General features: G+C 41.9%; 2 protein-coding genes across 10 annotated transcripts in view; both read left to right on the forward strand.

The window, feature by feature from the left end:
- The first annotated feature begins 1,884 nt into the window (after positions 1-1,884).
- Positions 1,885-7,532, forward strand: hnrpg (Heterogeneous nuclear ribonucleoprotein G). Of its 5 annotated transcripts, none has more exons than XM_014199418.2 (9): positions 1,885-1,997; positions 2,633-2,758; positions 3,085-3,191; positions 3,292-3,445; positions 3,609-3,755; positions 3,850-3,964; positions 4,090-4,221; positions 4,306-4,391; positions 4,949-5,565. In XM_014199418.2, exons 2-9 carry the CDS (start codon positions 2,650-2,652, stop codon positions 5,260-5,262), a joined length of 1,164 nt encoding a protein of 387 aa, XP_014054893.1. In that variant the 5' UTR covers positions 1,885-1,997; positions 2,633-2,649; the 3' UTR covers positions 5,263-5,565.
- Positions 7,533-11,140: 3,608 nt separating this feature from the next.
- The window catches only part of LOC106604746 (rho guanine nucleotide exchange factor 6), a 31,416-nt gene continuing 20,765 nt past the window's right edge, over positions 11,141-21,791 (forward strand). For 3 of the 5 annotated variants that reach the window (XR_014392316.1, XM_014199721.3, XM_014199722.3), the window contains exons 1-8: positions 11,141-11,451; positions 12,680-12,763; positions 15,078-15,162; positions 20,471-20,583; positions 20,756-20,960; positions 21,075-21,127; positions 21,272-21,366; positions 21,579-21,674. Coding sequence is in view for 4 of the 5 variants with exons in the window: in XM_014199721.3 (XP_014055196.1) it covers positions 11,287-11,451; positions 12,680-12,763; positions 15,078-15,162; positions 20,471-20,583; positions 20,756-20,960; positions 21,075-21,127; positions 21,272-21,366; positions 21,579-21,674 (896 nt within the window). In the remaining variant the exon portion in view is untranslated. Of the gene's footprint in view, positions 11,452-12,418; positions 12,513-12,679; positions 12,764-14,118; positions 14,322-15,077; positions 15,163-20,470; positions 20,584-20,755; positions 20,961-21,074; positions 21,128-21,271; positions 21,367-21,578; positions 21,675-21,791 lie in introns of those variants that run through there. The other 2 variants (XM_045718127.2, XM_045718128.2) reach the window with 2 other exon arrangements.

Consider the following 21,791-nt stretch of genomic DNA (forward strand, 5'->3'; position numbering starts at 1 on the left):
AAATGTACAGGGTGGGACCTGAGAGGGTGGGACCGCCCGAGTCATTAATCCATGTAGCGCCTCAGATGTTACATCTGGATCCTGCTGATGACACTCAGGCCTCAGTGCATGTTCTTCCAGGCTCTTGTCTTCTCTGTTATTTTATACATCATTGGTCTTCTCGGTAACATCATGTAATTAGAAATGTATCAAACTACCTAAATGCTTCTTCTCCATGCTTTCAATGTTCTATATTTGTTTGTCTTATTTAGAAAGTATGCTGAATATCCCATCAGATTAGGAAAACATGACATGCACATAAAAAACAGCAGGCCATGGTTGTTTCTGGATCCTTACTATCTGGGGTCCTTAGGGCGTCCCTACCACATTGAAGTTGAAGGGCTAAGGGGTTATCGAAAATGCAATCCTAACCTGCTACGAAAATCACTTCCGGTCTGAACTGTATGGAAGTGGCGTGAAGTTATGGCAATGACACAAATTAGATGGATGTCTATTCTTAGATAAAATGCAATAGCAAATTCTTAAGAACTACTCTTACTTCTGAGTGATTCTCTTCAACTTTGAAATGGAAATATATATGACAAGATTTCACTAGGATTTATATAGTCATAATAAGAACCAGATACCTTTATTTTCCTCTATCACCTACAGCTAAATCAATTATGTTCATCTCAAAACAGTGAATGACATTTACCCATGTAATGATTTTTTAAAACACATATTTAACCACTGTCTTTTTTGTAACTCCGCTATTCTACATTGTCGTCATTCAGCAGACGTTCTAATCCAGAGTGATTTGCAGTAGTGAACGCATACATGTCATACTTTTTTCTTCTTCTCTGTAGTAGACCCCTGTGGGACTCGAGCCCACAATTCTGGCGTTGCAAGCCACGCGAAAAACATCAGAACATGTTTTCTTCACGTCAACTCACTAAAACCTGTTGGGATGCATTTCAATATGGTTTACATATAATAATCTTATTAACCCCACTTTAATGTATAACAATGCCAGATTTGGTTTCCTAATGTAAGATAGAAATGTTGCATTTATTTACAATAATTTTATTATTATGGAAACATATTTCAAACACAAATGTTGTTTCTTAAAATCTACCCCTCAGTTTGTAGTCTTTTTGAATGAGGTTACATTGTACATAAAGTCTTTGAAATGTGTTAATTCTAAACAAGCCCAATGTCTTTATAATAACTTTTGTACTCTGATGCTACCGCACGGAAAGTGGTACCAGAGTGCCAAGTCGAGGTCCAAAAGACTTCTTAACCGCACTACCCCTAAGCCATTTTAACAGCTCTAACCCCAAGCCATAAGACTCCTGAGCAGCTAATCAAAGGGCTACCCAGACCCCTCTTTTACGCTGCTGCTACTCTCTGTTTATAAGCTACGCATAGTCACTTTAAATCTACCTACATGTACATAATTACCTCACTTACCTCAACTAACCGGTGCCCCCGCACATTGACTCTATAGCGGTGCCCCCTGTATATAGCCTCGCGGTTGTTATTTTACTGCTGCTGTTTAATTATTTGTTTATTTTATTTTCAATTTTTTACTTATCTATTTTTTACTTAACACTTTTTTTCTTAAACGTATTAAAGCATTGTTGGTAAGGGCTTAAGTAAGCATTTCACTGTAAGGTCTACATCTGTTGTATTCGGCGCATGTGACAAATACAATTTAATTTGATCCTTGATTAGAAAACTTTGTCTTTGTTTTGTTTACTTCTTTGTTTAATTTAATTTTGTATTATTTATTCGTGATTTTTCTAGTTGCTCGGTCTGTTAATTGGAGCTAGTGTTTTTTTGTACGTAAAATGTGCTCATTTGATTGTGAAAATTTTAGAATAAATTTAACAAATAAATAAATAAAAAGGTTGGCAGCTATTTCCGGATGCGTGATACCACGTGATCAGTATACGTTAACCTTCGTCGTTTCGTATTTTCCTGTAGGAAGCTTCGAGCGTGTCGTGAAATCTTCAAAGGTAGGTGTTAGACACTGCTCACATTTGTGCACAATGGCTTGTTTGTTTTGCAGATATTAAACAGCCAACACACTTTAATGTTTTATAAAAATCCGTTGAACGATACATTTATACGCGCACGTTTGTTTTATCGACCAACAGCTAGCCAACCAGTCGCCATTTTGAGCTTTGTTGAATGAATCCACAATTTCGTCCTCTTTTTATTTTCTTGTTAATTTACTAATAATGCACTTGAACTGACAATGGCCCCCACGTGGTTATTTCATTGTAAACTAACTAGCTAGTTTGTAACGTGGCTTGCTTGTTTGGAAGCTATCATAACTGAAAGGAGTAGCCGCAAATGTTTGGAAATGCTAGTTAGCTTGTCATTCATTCCCCTTTCGACGCCATTTTGTGCTGTTAAAACGTACATTTCTAGCGTACAATGCCGTTGTTGGTAAATGTGGCATACTTCCAACAGAGCCATCCTGGCTAGCATAATATTATATTCACATATACGCGGTGGCTAACTGCATGTTTTGAAACCGAGGTCAGGACAAGTTGTTTTCGGAAATATGCCCTAGTCCAAACATGCTCATTTGTTTCACAAACGTCGATCTGGTGTCTCCATGAAATAACGACTATTCTCTTAATAGCTTAAACCGACCCAAATATGGCAGAGGCTGACCGACCAGGGAAGCTCTTCATTGGTGGCCTGGACACTGAAACTAACGAGAAGGCCCTTGAGAAGCATTTCAGCAAATATGGCAGAATAGTAGAAGGTAAAAAAAATACGTTGGTTAACTTAATCATTCTAAATGGATTGCCCATGCATGGTAATAGTTATGTCCCAGTGAAGACGAATACTCTTGCTATTGTATGAGGACAGATTCAGGAGTACATTTTACCAAGCTGCAATGTCTTGATTCTTTTAGTGAATAAACTGTTATGATTAAGTAAAGTTTGAGCAAGTAAGTTAATAACCAAATGGTTTTGATCAGCAATAGGCTCGAAAAACGCACAATACCTCTAAGAAGTTCTGAGTATCAGTTCAGATTAATATTTTGTAACCTGTGTGAGCACTAAGTAGATACTTTTTCATTTCCAGTTCTGTTGATGAAAGACCGTGAAACGAACAAATCACGAGGTTTTGCTTTTGTGACCTTTGAGAGTCCGGCTGATGCAAAGGATGCTGCGCGTGAAATGAATGGGAAGGTAAACAGTTGTGCATTGTTTTTTTTTCCTCCTCAAATGACCCTAATTTATGTAGATTGTATACATTTCTAATATTAACTTTAATCTATTTACTTCTCAGTCACTTGATGGTAAGCCAATTAAGGTTGAACAAGCAACAAAACCTCAGTTTGAGTCAGCAGGCAGACGCGGCCCACCGCCCATGCGTGGCCGCGGCCCCCCTAGAGGTCCTAGAGGATCTAGAGGAGCACCAATGAGGGGTCCACCATCCAGAGGTACCTTTACAGAAGTACTCACAGGGGTTGTGTTATTGGGCATTTATGCAAAGTCTTATTGTAAAGCCACCTAAATTGGATTAAGTATGTAGGCTATGAAACTGGATTTGTTTTGTGAGTTCTGAGCTTGCCATTAATATTTGCATTTCTTGTCTGCCGAAAGACTACTATGATAACGTAGGGATTGTAGAACCCTTTTTCAAAGGGATTTCGTCCAGAGGTCCCCCACCACTGAAAAGGGGACCTCCGATTCGTAATGGAGGCCCCCCACCCAAGAGACATGCTCCTTCTCCGATGGGCAGACGTAAGTGTGAGGACCTCTCGACTTTATCGCTATGAGGACTGACTAAGCATGTAGTGCCACAAAGACTTATGATGATTACATGGGATCTTGTTTTCTTTAGCTTCCATGTCTAGGGACAGGGATCCCTATGGCCCACCCCCTCCCCGCAGAGACTCAATGTCCAGAAGGGATGATTACCCATCACCAAGAGATGAATATTACAGCACAAAGGACAGGTGGGTGTTCCCGTGCAACAAATCACTCACTACCCATTTGTGGTTGGTTACACATTCTGAATAAAACTTCTTTAGAAATGTCACATTGCTTGTTTACACATGTGACATGTTTTCCCATTTGACAGCTATTCTAGCCGGGAATATGTGAGTTCCAGGGATACAAGGGACTACGCACCAACACCACGGGACTATCCGCCAAGGGATTATCCCCAATCCAGTTCCCGCGATGAATATGGGTCAATGTCAAGGGGCTACAGGTATAGTTGACCTGTGAATCTAAAGATTGGGTAGGTTTCCGTTGGCATCAATGTGAAGTAATGTTACACCATTTCTTTCACCAGTGATGGTTATGGTGGAGGCCGGGAACCCAAAAGCTATATGGAGCGCCCTAGTGGAGCCTCTTATCGAGAGCCCTACGATGGTTACGGTAAGATTGACCACTTAAGTGTAATGGCAACAAGTTGCTGTAGTCTCGCAACCTGATCAATGTGGCCCTGGGATTTTGTGATCGTATATGCATCACGAGTCGATGGAAACGCCCAACAAAGCTTCTTGACCAATCGTTGTTCGTTCGACAGTGTCACAAAGTAATCCCTCAAGGAATCATGCACATAAGTCTGTTTTTGGGGGGTAAAACGACCCTCACAAAACCATCAAGACCTCACTGAAAAAAACGTGTGACCAATGTGCGACTCAAACAACTGGAATTCTAAAAGGAAAAAAACAGCTACTCAACAAAACATGGCATGCTGAAAGGGGTTTCATTGCGTATTTTATGTTCCCCCAAGCTTGGATAAATAATCTGCCAAAGCATCTAAATGTTCAGTGTAAATTTTTGTTCAGATCCCTAGCATATTGGAGATTTAAACATATAGTTGCTATTGATTGTCATTAAGAAATACTCACGGAAAAGATTGGCTCATAACAATTCAGCAAAGTGTGTGAAGTGAAACTTGCCAATTACCTGACCCATTGACCCTGCAGGTAACTCACGCAGCGCCCCACCCTCAAGGGGCCCCCAACCATCCTACAATGGCAGTGGCGGAAGCAGTCGCTATGACGACTATGGAAGCAGTTCCCGGGATGGCTATGGCAGTCGTGAAAGTTACCCCAGCAGTCGGAGTGAACCATACCCTCCTAGCCGTGGTGAGCGAATGGGCAAGCAGGAGCGGGGGCCAGCACCCCCAATCGAGAGAGGCTACCCCCGTGAAGCGTACAGTGGCTCAAGTCGCGGGGCGCCCCGTGGTGGCCGCGGAGGCAGCAGAGTCGATAGAGGAATTGCCCGCAGCAGATACTGAGATGGACTTGGATATGACATCAGAGCGATCGTTACACAATGCCTGCTCATTCACTACTTGTATAGTGAGGGGAAAAACTAGGGATGTCAAATTCCGTGGACAAGCTTAGGTTTTGAGCTGTTTATCCTCAGCCTGTCAATTTCTTTTTCGTTTTAAGTGTTAAAATTACTTGTTTTATATTTCCCGGGCCCATGTGATACCATTGCCAAGTGATGAGTGTTTAGTTTTTGTACATTTAGTGCTGTTATGTCCTGCTATAGTCTTGGATATGGCTTTCATACACTAATAAAGTTTTTAACCAAAGACCTTTCGCAACGCTAATGGATGTTCAGAAAGAGACCAGAAACTGACATGAATGTACACCCATATCCCAGCGCACATCTACAAGTTCTGTCCACTAGAGATCAGTTGAGATGCAGTTAACTGTGAAGCTTGTAGATAACACTTAACAGTCCTGTACTTTCAGTCGACCAACCGGTTGTCTGAGGACAAAGCAAATGTCACTTTCCAAACTCTTCATCGGTGTAGATTTCTCTGTGGATATGGATCCTTCACCATAGAGCCAAACAATGGTGGCTTGCAACGACCTAACCAAAGAAAGACCCCAACAACAACCAAACGCAAGAGTCTTTTCAACACGACTGATAGTGTCAACAGCTGGTAAGCAAAGCAAACCTTTTTGTTTCTCGTCTGTGAAATTAATTTCATGCCCGTAAATTAGTCTGCCCAAATGGTTGGTGTGCGAGCCACTGGGTGCCCCAGGAAATGAAACAATGGCGTTCAATTTAAATTGTCTTATTTCGTCAACCAAATTGATATCAGCAACTTAAGGAGTTATATTTCGCTTGATAAATTATGACTTTGCCACTAAACCTAGGTTAAGGGTCAACAGGTAACTTGTCAACCATGTGCAGAATCGCAAGAGGAGATCACCTTTGCCGGAGACAATAACTTTTTTTTTCTTCAACTTAAAAGTATGGCAAATTAGGTAATTTTTTATTTTACTATGGTGCAATATTCATAAGCTATCTTTGTTTTTGTGTACGATGGATTTAACTTTCTATTTTTAGTAAGAGGTGTAGTCAAAGCTCATCTTGTCACAAGCATGCCGACTCTCACAAATGGAGACAACTCGGAAGGCCAGCCACGTCCTAACAACCAAACTGGAAAGTGAATGGGAGCGAGAAAATCAAATCGGACCATTGACTTATTTTCAAGGGAAACTGGCGGGTTGGATTATCAACTTTCTGTAATACAAAATCAAAGAAATGGCAGGACATTAATTTATATTTTCTTGTTTCAGGATGAGCTCTAATGGATCAGTCTTCTGGAACTGTTGCTGATTCAAGCTTCCTGTTTGACCATGTTGATGTTGGATCATCGCACAGAGAACCGAACGGGTATGTCCAGCACCAATTCCGTGACCAAAAGAACAGCGTTTTAATAACTAAAGACATTTGAAAAACACCTGTGGACAGCTACATGCCCCATGTTAACTTTGTGATAGACTATGTATCTTTTCTTAAATGTTTCAGGTACCTGTGCTGGCACCGCTCCCAATTACCACTAAGAGTGGCAGGTGCCTGCATGGAAACAACCAACATCATTGGACACAAGCCAGGCAGAGAAATGAGACTCAAAAGGAAGGTCATTCTAATACCTGGTTTCAAAAATAAAAATAAAAAAAAACATTTGGGACAGCGACAGTTAAGAATTTATACCTTTCCCAAAAGCACAATTTTGCTGAGCCACATTTGTGGTAGGCATCTATTACAGAAATCTAGATTATGGAATGTTTCCTTGCCAGATAACATGATTTTCTGTTTCCTGATGTTATTGCATTGGAATTGGAAGCACATGCGCACACAACCATAGCTCAGAATTCTCCAGTGTCTCCCAGGTGTGTACAGGTCTGATGGACCCACAACATTATTGGTTTAAAACAATATACTTAGATGTTGACTTATCAATTACAAGTAATGTAGACCATACATGGTTAATTGACATTTACCTCTGCTAGATCACATTTATCAATAAAACTGCTATTTGTTTTTTGTGATTTTTGCAAACCAAAAATCTATAATCGAGACATTGGTGGAATGAATCAAGTTTATCTTGAACAAATATAAATTATTTACTATTGATGTTTATTGCTTTGAACTGAACAAATTGGAAGGACACATTTTACATACAGTATTTTATGGGAACGATAAATGAGCCCCACTGAACATAAATAATTAAAGCCGGTCTACATACCAAGCGGGACAGTTTAACTGTGTGTGTGTTGCAAATGTATTTCTTGCACATGATGCATGTGTACTGGGTCTTCCTGTCCTTGAGTCCACACACATCGCAGCGCCGCTTCTTGGTGCTCTAGTTATAACATATAGTTACAGCAGGCCATGGTAGGAGAGTCAGGCACACACATGCAATAACATCACTCGCACATCTGGGATTGGAGTTGGTTCTGTGGGTTGGGCGGATGGTGGCGCCAGTATCCTGAATGCTCATGATGGCTGCAGAACCTGGGGACCTTGGGATATGTTGCCTCCTCTGGATTTGAGGTCTTACCCATGCCTTGCCCAGCTCCTTGAGAAAGAGCCATCTCTTCTGGAGCTTCCCTCTGCTCCAAACTGGGTGCTACGCCATCCAGATGACAAATGTGTTGTACGCCAAGATGTTGAAGAATATCACACGTGGCCAGTGTAGGGTTATTTTACAGCTGTAGCCAGGCACGAGCTTGTCTAAATTGTCCACCCCTCCTTTTGTGGCATTGTAATCCATTATGATTCGTTTTTTGATGTTCCTGGCCACAGATTCTTCCATCCCTATGCAGTGTTCTCATGAGTACCACATGTTTTCCTTTCTTTGGCACTTAGGAGACTAGGGATGTGTTGGCCGTGAACACAAACTTAGAGGAATTTATTGGTCTGTTCCGTGTATTCAACAGCTGAGGTGGGAGCTCTGGCTTGTTTTTTTTTCATACAGTTCCTACCGTTGTCAGCTTTGTCTTGATGAGCTTGTCCAAAGAAAAAAGTTATTGCATGTGATATTGTGGCCACGGAATCCCTGTGTCTTGTCTAGGACAACCGGCATCCCTTGGTTCTTCTCAGGGGCTTCTTCTGGCTTCCTCGTATACACTTGTAAGTTCCACGCATATGATGAAGCATAGGTAGCCCAGATCTTGATTCCATATTTTGCGGGTTTAGACGGTATGTACTGCCTGAAGGGGCAGCGGCCCCTAAATGGCATAAGCTGCTCGTCATCAGTAACGTTGGGCCCAGGGCTGGAAAACGGAAAGGCGGTCCACCCATTTGTCCCACACTGACCTGATTGCGGCTAGCTTGTCTCTGCTGCCGAGCTGGTCTGGTGTCTCGGTTATCGAAGCGGATAATACTGGAAGGATTTTGGAAGATTTCCAGAGACATTGTTACACAGAAGTTCTCTGCCAGTTTCTGTATCCTACAGGGATTCTGTGGACTCCCCATTGCATCTGAAAACACCAGCAAGGATAAGAACACCAAAGTATGCATGTAAATGAGTTTGGTCCATCTCTCCAAAAATACCCTCCAAATTAGTGCAGTCCAGAATGATTTTCTGGATGGTGTCTGGGATGAACAGTTCAAAAGAAGACTATGTCCTGCACATGAGTAACCGCCATCCACGTCGGCCCTGGTTGCATCCTTATCACATTGGCAGCCATGGTGAGGTGGCTCATTCCTTGGGCAAGAAGACCATTCAATCCCAACAAAAATTTGACATCCATATTTCTCCTCCTGCAGGTTGCTGATGAGCTGGTTGCTGACGTGCTGGTCCAGTGGCTGGCTGAGGGTCAATCTTATCCTCTTCTTCCAACTCACTGTCAGACTCAGAATTGACAGAGACATGATAATATTCGGAAAATTCATCTTTCCAAAGTGGAATACGCTCTTACACACTAGTTTCTCTCTCTGCAAAAATGATTTCTAAGGCCCTCTGAGCAGAGATTATTTTTGTCATATTGATTGATTGTGGTAAGGAGCCACACATGCAAAGCTATTTATTTGTTGTGTCCCTCCCCCAATTTGCACCTGGCTGGAGTAGAGTGTGAGAAAATACTGATGTATCAAAATAATGTATTGTAATAACATTGTGCAGGTTCCCACAAGACATTGGAAAACAGGGAAAAAGGGAGGTTCTTGGTGCTATGTTGAAACAGCAGGACCCAAACAGCACATACAGTACCAGTCAAAAGTTTGGACACACCTACTCATTCAAGGGTTTTTCTTAATTTTTTACTATTTTCTACATTGTAGAATAATAGTGAAGACAAACTATTAAATAATATATATGGAATCATGTAGTAATGAAAAAAGTGTTAAATCAAAATATATTTTATATTTGAAATTCTTCAAAGTAGCTACCCTTTGCCTTGATGACAGCTTTGCACACTCTTGACATTATCTCAACCAGCTTCACTTGGCATGCTTTTCCAACAGTCTTGAAGGAGTTCCCACATTTGCTGAGCACTTGTCGGCTGCTTTTCCTTCACTCTGCGGTCCAACTCATTCCAAACCATTTCAATTGGGTTGAGGTCGGGTGATTGTGGAGGCCATTTAATTTGATGCAGCACTCCAACACTGTCCTTCTTGGTCAAATAGCCCTTACACAGCCTGGAGGTGTGTTGGGTCATTGTCCTGTGGAAAAACAAGTGATAGTCTCATTAGCGCAAACCAGATGGGATGGTCTATCGCTGCAGAATGGTGTGGTAGCCATGCTGGTTAAGTGTGCCTTGAATTCAAAATAAATCACAGACAGTGTCACGAGCAAAACACCATCATACCTCCTACTCCATGCTTCACGGTGGGAACCACACATGCAGAGATCATCCGTTCACCTGCTCTGCGTCTCACAAAGACACGGCGGTTGGAACCAAAAATCAGAAATTTGGACTCATCAAACCAAAGAACAGATTTCCACTGGTCTAATGTCCATTGCTCGTGTTTCTTGGCCCAAGCAAGTCTCTTCTTCTTGTTGGTGTCCTTTAGTGGTGGTTTCTTTGCAGCAATTTGACCATGAAGGCCTGATTCACGCAGTCTCCTCTGAACAGTAGATGTTGAGATGTGTCTGTTACTTGAACCCTGTGGAGCATGTATTTGGGCTGCAATCTGAGGTGCAGTTAACTCTAATGAACTCATCCTCTGCAGCAGAGGTAACTCTGGGGTCTTCCTTTCCTGTGGCAGTCCTCATGAGAGCTAGTTTTGATATAGTTTGATATAGATATGGTTTGTGCAACTGAAAATGAAGAAACTTTCAAAGTTCTAGACATTTTCCAGATTCCCCCCCCCCCCACACACACACATATACACCTTGTCACAACACAACTGATTGGCTCAAACGTGTTAAGAGGGAAATAAATTCCAAAAATAAACTTTTAACAAGGCACACCTGTTAATTGAAATGCATTCCAGGTGACTACCTCATGAATCTGGTTGAAAGAATGCCAAGAGTGTGCAAAGCTGTCATCAAGGCAAAGGGTGGCTACTTTGAAGAATCTCAAATATAAAATACAAAACACTTTTTTGGTTACTACATGTGTCAATAGTTTTGATGTCTTTACTATTATTCTACAATGTAGAAATTAGTATACAAAAATAAATAAAACCCCTTGATTGAGTAGGTGTGTCCAAACTTTTGACTGGTACTGTACATAATATAAATGAAAATGTGTTCTTTTACATGTTTTTCACAGAAAATGAGCCAAGGCCAATAAGTTTAAAAAAAGTAGATTATTTATTTGTATAATTTTTTTAAAGGTAAACATTGAAAATGGGTCCCTTACACCCGAACGCCACACAAGGGTTAATGGCAATATGTCTTTGTACAGTGCTTGTTATTAACCAGTAGGGCTACCCCCATACTAGTGCTAACGGAGTTTTTACAAGCAGAAGTGTGATACGGATGTGGGTAACAACATTTTGATACAGAGTTCTGGAACTTCGCGCATTCGTTGGGGATGCATAATAAGGAGGGTTAATTGGAGCTATGAACCCAGAGGAGCAGACGGTTACGTGGCTGATATCATTAGGGGTACTTAATTCACCCAAGAAGAACATAGCTGACCCAGAGGAATTTCTGAAAACATCTCTGAAAGATGGGGTCGTCCTGTGCAAACTTATGGAGCGGCTCGTGCCCGGCTCGGTTCCAAAGGTAAGCGCAGCATTGTAACTGCACTGTTATAAGTGCAACATAACAGTAAGTGATAACGGAAAAAGTCATTTACAAAGCCATAACGCTTTTCAACTGCAAGGGGGAAAAAAACACTGGCAGCGCCTCTGGAGAGGAAGGGAGGGGTAGTTTGATCAAATTGCTCATCTCCATTCGAGACATGTAATGTAACATGTCTTAGTTAAATCATTTGGAATAAATGAATGTGCCACATGCAACTTTACATGAGCCATTTATCAATAATGTAAAATATTGTTAAATTTGTATAGGATAACTTGCTGACTTCCTGTGAAGTGAAAAAAGTGTTCCGCATTCTGAAGTTCACTAACGACTCGGAAAGAGTTGTTATTGTTCTGTGGTTTAGTCTTAAAAGTAACCATAACGTTCCAAAACACATTATGTAACCAAATATCCATATATATTCAAACTGATGCACATTCTGCTATCCAATGCTTTTTCTCACCTGTGCTAGATGCATTTGCATCTATTGTTGAAAGAATATCTAGGGTACAATTTTAGAATGATATGATGGCTACAAGTTAAACTTTTAGAAGATATTACGTTTCTTAATTGTGGTCTTATTAATGTATAGTAGTTCCACGTGCATTTTGTAATACAAAAAGTAGGCTCCGAGACAGAATGACAAACAATCAACATGCACGCATATCGATATGCAGCGTTGCACTTTTAGCAGGTTGATTTATTTGGGGCACCAGACATTCACTGTATTTTGTACAGGCCAACTGAATGCAGTCCGTAAAACAAAGGAAAACATACATGATTCATTTAGCATACATCGGCTGTAGGCACTCTTCTACATTAATTGAATCCAATTTAAAACTGATGACCGTCACTGACTGGACAAAAAAATAAGACGCAACGCAGCGGAGAAGCGAGAGGTCATCCGCACGTCACTTCCTCCTCAAAGGCTCGCTTCCTGATGCGACTGCCCCCTTGAGCGAGAGGTGGGTTTATGACCTGGTGGGTTTATGTATACATGAATGAGACAGTCGTAGGAAGAATCCACAGTTGCTTTGTAACCTGTAAGATATACCAACATTCTAAAGGATACAGTGGATTGTTACTTTGTTTCTTTTCCCATCTTGAGTTGTCATTTGCGTCAACGCCTATAATTAAACTAAATTAACCCGTTATCTTTATCTCCAAGGTATGCTATGTCATTATATATTTGTTTCATGTCTGGTTTTAGTACTGTCAGGATCCGAGAAACGAACCCGACTGCATCGCCAATATCAAGGAGTTTTTGAGAGGATGCACATCCTTGAAAGTAGAGGCAAGTCATTTCAAAGATCTTTTGTTTGTGGTGGTTGTTTAATCTATTTTATGTTGCAATGTTTTGCTTTCTTATATGATATCACGTTTTAATGATCGCATACACATATTTCGCAGACGTTATTGGGGGTGTAGCGAAATGCTTTTCTAACACATCTTATGTTTGATTTTATTTTATTTGGATCTCTTTTAGTCCCCATTTGGACTAATCTTCCAAGAGTCCTTATATGATAATGTGCTTGTTGTTGTTGGACATTTTGACTTGAGTTGGTTGCCGAATTCTTGTTTCTAGGCTCCAGCAAATAGTTAACTACAAACTTATTTGAGGACTGGTGTCATAGCTGAGAAATGTGAAGCCATGGTTAGAAAATAATACTGCATGACTGTGGCAATATATTCAACACAGGTTAGCCTTAACTTGCCTAGAACTGGTTTTTGTTATTTCAGCACAGGTTGTTTTCTTCTGCATGTAGAATGTTTTTGTCACATGTCTCTTGATTGCCTTGTGGAATGGGCTACCCTCTTAAGTAGGCATGCTTTCAGTCACTCCCACAGAGCACACAGACAGACAGCGGCTTGTTGATGGGTCTCAACTGAGACTGCTTCTGTCTTGAATAAGGCTCCACTGTTTGAGCAGTGTGCATTGAGCAGCAATGCAATTAAACAGAAATCGGAAATCTAGCTGTACTCTCTACCTTTCAAGTGAAAATGATCCCCCCCCTTCAGCCACAATAAGAAGTTACATTGATATTTATGTCTGCATGTAGCATATTCAGCAGAATCCGCACTAAACTAGTCTCTCCCTCAGGCCTAACATATTTCCAGCACAATGAGTGGTGATGCAGATAATAAGAGGGTGATGGAAGTCCTTTCCTTCCCTATGCAGTATAGTGACTGCCGTGCTGGACAGTCGTGCCTCTCACTCCCCAACCTTTTATAAATAGTCCTTTCTGGTCTTGAACCACATAAGTTGGTTTGTTAAAAAAAGAGTAATTGAATCAGCCAGGCTCGCTGCTGCAAGTCAAGTGGTTGAGGAAGAGAAACGCTGGCTGGCCTGTTTTTTTGTTTTTGGGAGGTCCCTTCTGCTTTCATGCAGCGATCCCACTTCTCCTCCATAATTAGAGCCTTTGCGGCAGTGCAGTAGCTCACGGCCGTAAGGATTTGGAGAGCCCCAGTAAAATGTCATCTTGACTTTTTTTTTCCGGACCATTGCAGTTCGGCCCTTCCCATGCTCTGGTCAGTGATGTGATGCTGAAACCCTCTCTCTTTTTCTTAACTACAGACAAAATGGGCACGTGGGGCTGTCATGTGACTAGAGAAAGAGAGCAGTCACTCTCACAACTTTTCCTTCTGCGCAGAGATGCAGAAAGGGGAAGCAGCAGCAACGGATTGAGGGCTAACTTGACCAGTTCTAGTCGACTACAGTATAGTTGAATTTATAGAGCCTGAGCCTGCAGTATTTTTTTTTTCATAGACATCTACAGTAATATACAGTTATAACATATGTGAGTCACATACTGCCCAGCCCCTGCTCAAGGCTCTTTGACAAAGACGGACAAGTGAGTTTCATATGTCATATTTTAGCCTCAGATGTCAGATTGTTTAGCTTTCATGTAACTGCGTTGTTTTTGATCCATGCTTCAGTTCTCTGTGGATGTTGTCAAAAATGAACAAGCAACAGATTGACACATGTCAATATTACAAGCTGCCCCAGGAGTCTTTCATCTTGACATGGTTAACAGAGAGCCAAATGTGTCGTGATAGTCTTACCAAAGCTGAAGCGTGGCTTATGCACTACTCCTGAGTCACAGTAGCTTTGACTCTGAAGGGCTAGATAGTCAACAGATTCCTCATGCCCTGCTACCCAAACTCCACATCTAAGATGTTTTATTTAAAATGTGAAACTATAGCTGCTAGAGGAAAGTGGATAGCTGGCTGTCTGTGAGGCCGGGAGGCCGAGAGCGAGCGAGTGCTCAGTGTGCATCGAATGGCAAATGAGGAGGGAACCGTCTGTTTCATTACCAAAACCGCTATGCCACGAAAAATATGGTTCACATTCAACATGCCTCTGTCTTGTTGTGTGCAAGTCGTATCCCATTGTGTGTTGTTGCTGGGCTGCAGTCGGGCTTCTCAGTGTGATAGTTAGCAAGTCAGCATCTCCTACTTCTTTGTTATCAGTGAAAAGCCTCTCTGCTGCTAATGATTTTTGACCTACTTCTCTTCCTCTGCTGTTTTTAGTCAGTCATATGAGCAGCTAGGCATTTTGCTTTTGAATTGAAAGTGTCTTCTTTGTGTCTTTTCTCCTCTCCTGCCAGGGATTTGAACCAGAGTGCCTGTACACTGGGGAGAACTTTAACAAAGTGCTGACCACTCTGCTGGGAGTCAACTTTGCCACGCAAGGTCAGTCTGATGACTGTATTGATCTTCTCTGGGCCTTATTCAGGAGGATGCAAAGCTACAAAACGTTCAGATCGAAATGCACTGTGTAAAACGGACATGACTCTCACTCTATACAACTAGCTTATACTTCTATCTTCAAGGTTGTAAACGTTGCACCCCACTGAATAAGACCATCATGGTTTTTTTTTTAAGGTTGAGACTGAAATAATATTTACTCGCCTTCATTATCATGCAATGTAACATTGTAATCATTGATGTGTATGCCACTAAAGATAATACACATGTATGCCACATGACTAATCTGCCCTCTCTAAAAGAGGAACCAAGTGGAGTGAATCATTTTACAGCTACTTGTTAGCGTGTGCTCTGTGCACCGCTGAGACTCCTAATGACCACGTGTAGCGTTGTCGTTTATAACGCACTCTGCCGTGTCTGTGAGGGTGTAAATATGCTTGTGTGTCATTTTTTTTTGTTTTGTTGCCTGGATTGGTCCCAGAAGGCCTTGTGAATCATGAACGGTGTCTTGTTCACAGGCAGCTAGCATGGCTGTGTCTCGCTGTTTCTATGGGCCTCCTGCGGAGTACCATATTTACTATGATGATTACCGTGGCTTTGGCTCTCATGTCCTACTGAAACCGCCTGGCTCTTTTCTGTCACATTGCATTCGAAAGACACCTGGCTGAGCTTGAATAAGGCTTTATTCGTTGCAGCAAGTTCAGTGGTATGACTGGAATTTACTTGGCTGGTACAGTGTCTCATTGTCAATATGAGGAAATTGTATTTTAAGTCAAAGCAACGGTGCAGCTAGGCTCTAAGACGTGCATGTGCTAAATGGCAACCCGATACTGTCACACCAATCGAACCAGTGTTTGTCTTTTTGCTAGTGCGACGCTTTTGCTGCTAAGTCTAAAAGCTTTCAATGTCTTCAAAGCCATTAGTTCCATGTATCCGTTGCAGTCTCGTTATCAGTTTGAAGTTGTCTTAGCGCCAGTCCTCATCAGAGAGCATGGATAGTACAGGCCACAGCATGAAAACTGGACCAAAAGCTCTCGCTCTGCCCTCTCTCCTCTCAATGATGTGATCAGCTTGATATGCAAATCATCTAATGGAGTCTGAGGGCCAGAAGCTTTTTGCCAATCTTCAAAACATCTAGTGCAGTTGATTTGGGCTGAATTAGTCACACGCGCTTTAACGTGATCAAGAAGAGGCATCTCTGTCTCTGCTGCCCGTGATTTTCTGGCAGGCCTCGGCACTGAGTGTCCTCTCTCTGTCTCTCTCTCTCTCGTCTCTCTGTGTGCTTGTGTGCATGATCTGACAGTGCAGCTGCAAGAAGCAGTGGTGGCCAGGCCACAAGGAGGGAGCTGCTGACTACAGGGCTTGTTTGGGCGTCTCGCTGCACGTGCAGAAGCATGTGGAATCCGTGTGATAACCCCCCCCCCACAGCCCTAAGAGAAACACAACCACTTCTACTATACTGGCCTGTCGTTTTTGCTCTTTTGGCCCATCTGCAGCTGCAAAGTGATGGGGAATGGGGGTGAGGTCAAGATTGGCTTTGACTCTTGGCAGTGCCCTAGAAATTGTTGGCTGAACCAACATGGATATACAGTACGTAGGCCTAATTGTTAAAGAGGAACTCAGAACCCCAGAGGCACCTTTTGTAATTTGATATCTGGATGTGTCTTTCTTGTAGCATACATGGCCAGGTCTCCCATGGATTTGTTTTTCTCAGGTCTAAAAGGTTGAATAAAGACATGATACTGGTGTCTTTTCCTCCAGAGTCATTTCCAGACTGTAGCAATATGGTAAATAACATGACTCACTGATCAGTGGCAGAGATACCGGCTCTGCCAATCTCTCTTTATCAATCCTCATTACAATGGTCTCAGTCTGTATAACTAAGAGGATATCTAGCTAATCCTGTCTTCCAGATGGTTGGCTCTCTATCAAAACATGTCTGAATAGCTTAGCGATGATCCACTCCTTTAATGAAAGGAGATTAGACAAAGGTGTTACTCCGGGACACTGTCCCTCCTTGGAAAGTGGATTTAGACTCCGTACCAGCCAACAAGGATGCACATGTATCATGTAAAGTCATGTGTTAGCTCATTAAAAGAGGATTCGCTGTCACTTCCCGACACCGATACAAGTATTGATCTAATACTGTGTTGGCTCAGTTGTAAAGGATGGCTATGGGTCCATATTTGGCTTATTTTTAGCAGCTTGCATTGGGAAAGAGTGTGGCTGTGGCAGAGACATGCCCAGGTCTGTTGGTACTGCTGTGGCTGGATGGCTGTTTGTCTTATCTCTATGTGAATCATAAGGAGCTGATGCATCACTGAGCCTTCAAGGGAATCCTCTCGCATGATGGCTGCCAGGTGTTTTCCAGTATTAGTCTGGTAGTCCTACAAGGCTGTCCTCCTGTCTGAGAATGCTAAGGAGAGTTTGTTAGTCAGCTCTTTGAAGACGATTTTGTTATTGTCTAAATCAACCTACAATACATTATTTACCATTCATTTCTATTGGGCACAACCAAATCTGAAACGCAACCAAAACAAACTGCAAATGCATCCAACAAGTTTGTAGAGTCACAAGCTTGATGTAGTTATTGTGTGCTAGGAATAGGGGACTAAATATGAAACTTTTGAGTACTTTAATACACTATAAGTGAATTTGTTCAAGTAATTATGATGCCTTCAAATGGAGGTACTAGATGCATAAAGTGCTTTCATTTCTAAACAGTAAAACAGATACAGTACCAGTCAAGTTTATTTTTACTATTTTTCTACATTGTAGAATAATAGTGACGACATTGAAATCATGAAATAACACATATGGTATAATTTAGTAATCAAAAAAGTGCTAAACAAATCAAAATATATTTTATTTGAGATTCTTCAAAGTAGCCACCCTTTGCCTTGATGACAGCTTTGCATTTTCTCAACCAGCTTTATGAGGTAGTCACCTGGAATGCTTTTCCAACAGTCTTGAAGGAGTTCCCACATATACTGAGTAGAGGTCGACCGATTAATCGGAATGGGCGATTAATTAGGGCCGACTTCAAGTTTTCATAACAATCGGTAATCAGCATTTTTGGACACCGATTATGGCTGATTACATTACATTGTACTCCACGAGTAGACTGTGTGGCAGGCTGACTACCTGTTACGTGAGTGCAGCAAGGAGCCAAGATAAGTTGCTAGCTAGCATTAAACTTATCTTATGAAAAACAATCAATCTTAACATAATCACTAGTTAACTACACATGGTTGATGATATTACTAGTTTAACTAGCTTGTCCTGCGTTGCATATGATCAATGCGGTGCCTGTTAATTTATCACCGAATCACAGCCTACTTTGCCAAACGGGTGATGATTTAACAAGCACTTTCGCGAAAAAAGCACTGTCGTTGCACCAATGTACCTAACCATAAACATCAATGCCTTTCTTTAAAATCAATACACAAGTATATATTTTTAAACCTGCATATTTAGTTAAAATTGCCTGCTAACATGAATTTCTTTTAACTAGGGAAATTGTGTTACTTCTCTTGCGTTCAGTGCAACTGATAGTCCCAACTAAACGCAAACCAGATGGGATGGCGTATTGCTGCAGAATGCTGTGGTAGCCATGTTAGTTAAGTGTGCTTTGAATTCTAAATAAATCACTTAGTGTCACCAGCAAAGCACCCCCACACCATCACACCTACTCCATGCTTCTCGGTGGGAACCACACATGCAGAGAGATAATCCGTTCACCTACTCTGAGTCTCACAAAGACATGCCGATTGGAACCAAAAATGTCAAATTTGGACTCATCAGACCAAAGGACAGATTTCTACCAGTCTATTGTCCATTACTTGTGTTTCTTGGCCCAAGCAAGTCTCTTCTTCTTGTTTGTGTCCTTTAGTAGTGGTTTCTTTGCAGCAATTTGACCATGAAGGCCTGATTCATGCAGTCTCCTCTGAACAGTTGATATTGATGCGTTTGTTACTTGAACTCTGTGAAGCATTTATTTGGGCTGCAATCTGAGGTGCCGTTAACTCTAATGAACTTATCCTCTGCAGCAGAGGTAACTCTGGGTCTTCCTTTCCTGTGACAGTTCTCATGAGAGCCAGTTTCGTCATAGCGCTTGATGGTTTTTGCTACAGCACTTGAAGAAGCTTTCAAAGTTCTTGAATTTTTTTGGATTGACTGACCTGCATGTCTTAAAGTAATGATGGACGGTTTCTCTTTGCTTATATGAGCTGTTCTTGCCATAATATGGACTTGGTCTTTTACCAAATAGGGCTATCTTCTGTATACCACCCCTACCTTGTCACAACACAACTGATTGGCACAAGCACACGAAGAAGAAGAAAATAAATTCCACAAATTAACTTTTAGCAAGGCACACCTGTTAATTGAAATGCATTCCAGGTACCTCATCAAGCTGGTTGAGAGAATGCCAAGGGTGTGCAAAGCTCTCATCAAGGCAAAGGGTGGCTACTTTAAAGAATCTCAAATATAAAATATATTTCGATTTGTTTAACACTTTTTTGGGGTACTACATGATTCCATATGTTATTTCATAGTTTTGTTGTCTTCACTATTATTCTACAATGTAGAAAATAGTAAAAAATAAAGAAAAACCCTGGAATGAGTAGGTGTGTCCAAACCTTTGACTGGTACTGTATGTATGAAAATACCCTCAAATAAAATGTGACATTCTGTACTGTCGCTTCATATAAAACGCAACTAATCCAAAATGTTCTAGAACCGAATTAAATGTTTAACTTCACCATCCAATAAATACGAGTGTAAGCACATTAGAGGTATGAATCATTAGGCCTTTGCCCTCTTTGATGTTGGTCATTGATAATGTACAACAAGGTCTCTCGGCTTGTCTGTGTTAGATGGCTGCTCTGAGCTGGCCAGGGATCAATGCTAGCTAGCAGAGTTGAGGTGATTCTGTCAAGTGCTCCAGAGCCAACAGCCTGCTCTGAAACACCTTCTCATCAACAAGCTGCTAGCACTGTGCAGTACACAGCCCAATGCTGTTTAACCTAACTACTGAAGCAACACAGACGTGTATGAGAGTGCGAGATATTTGTGTCATCTCTTATGAGTAATGTGTAATTGTATAAATGTGACAGGGATTTTTGTACTTGATTATAAGAATGATGTAAGTTGTTGTATTCACAACTGACTGACAAACATCTATATAACCTCCTAAGTTATTTGAGTCCTTGCACTCGCAATGTGTCTTTTTTTTCGTGGATCAATAATGAAATATTCAAAAGTCTCGGTCTGTGTTTTTTTTGCTCCACAGACTGTGGCACTGAGAGGTCATGTCCCCAGTCCGGCACATCCGCTCCTAGTCAGTCCGCCTCTTCCCACACACTATCCTCATCCAAGTCCCTGCGCAGACAATCCAAACCAGTGGTAGGGTCACACAAACACACGCACAGCACACCGAGTTCATGTCAATTCCATCTCAACAATGTCTGTTTATGTCCTGAATTGGCTGCATTGAAATGGAATGGACCCCAACACTGGTCTTAACGGCTGCGGTTGTTTACCACTCAGTAAACTGACAACCGTTCTACCCAACCAGGAGATGTCGGAGAACGGCGGGGGCGGGCTGCTGCTGGTGAAGGCGCGCTTCCAATTCAAGCAGAATAACGAGGATGAGCTGTCCTTCAACAAGGGAGACCTGATCGGTGTGTCGCGCCAGGAGGAGGGCGGCTGGTGGGAGGGCTCGCTCAACGGCAAGACGGGATGGTTCCCCAGCAACTATGTCCGCGAGGTCAAGCCCTGCGGTGGGTAGGGTTAGGGAAGAGTTTATGTAGTACCTGGAATGGATTTAGACTAGATCATTTTGCATGTCACTTGCTGCTCCAAAACTCTGGTTCTAATTCCTTTATGTCCTGCAGATAAGCCTGTGTCTCCTAAAGCCACTCAACTTACCAAGAACTACTACAGTGTGGTGAGTGGGCCCTCTCCCATTGGATCTCCCTTTTCTACAGCTCTGTATGCACTGGGCCACGACAGCTTTGCTTAGGGGAACTGTAGGCTGTAACACCATGCCTGTTTCCAATGGGATGTGGCTTATTTCAATGATCTTTCTCAGGTGGTGCAAGACATCCAGGAGCACGAGCGGGAGTTTGTCAAGGAGCTGCAGACAGTCTTGAGCTCTTACCTACGACCCCTACTGGCAAGCGACAAGTAAGCTCCAAGAACAAGGATGGGGGACATGGAGGATTCATTCAGATGTTTTAATTCATCTTAAAATACCAATTGCTAAAGAACTTTGTATCATTGTGAATCTCTCTTAGAATGACCCATGCACCTTGTTTTAAAACGTTTATTTTCTATTTTTTATGAGTATATTCATTCTACTCATTATAATTCTATGTTCTCTGTTGTGTGGTGTCCAGGCTGAGCATTACAGACAGTGGCATTCTGGGCGCTAACCTGGAGGAGATCCTCACCTTCCAGCAGGGCCTGGTTCTGGCTCTGGAGGAGTGTACCAAGTAAGTGTGTGAGAGTGTTAATGGCTGTGGTGGAGGCACTGCTAATTTGAGGCAACTGAATCAAATCACATTACCCTAACCCCACGTCAAATCTGCCACTAGACGTTTTACATGCCG

This window comes from Salmo salar, chromosome 05 (assembly GCF_965601325.2).
Source record: "Salmo salar chromosome 05, fSalSal1, whole genome shotgun sequence".
NCBI lineage: Eukaryota > Metazoa > Chordata > Actinopteri > Salmoniformes > Salmonidae > Salmo > Salmo salar.

Coding starts and splice junctions, on each gene's coding strand:
- hnrpg (XM_014199418.2), top strand. CDS start 2,650: ATGGCAGAGGCTGACCGACCAGGGAAGCTCTTCATTGGTGGCCTGGAC. Junction 3,192..3,291: donor CGCGTGAAATGAATGGGAAG/GTAAACAGTTGT, acceptor TTTACTTCTCAG/TCACTTGATGGTAAGCCAAT. Junction 3,756..3,849: donor TCCGATGGGCAGACGTAAGT/GTGAGGACCTCT, acceptor TGTTTTCTTTAG/CTTCCATGTCTAGGGACAGG.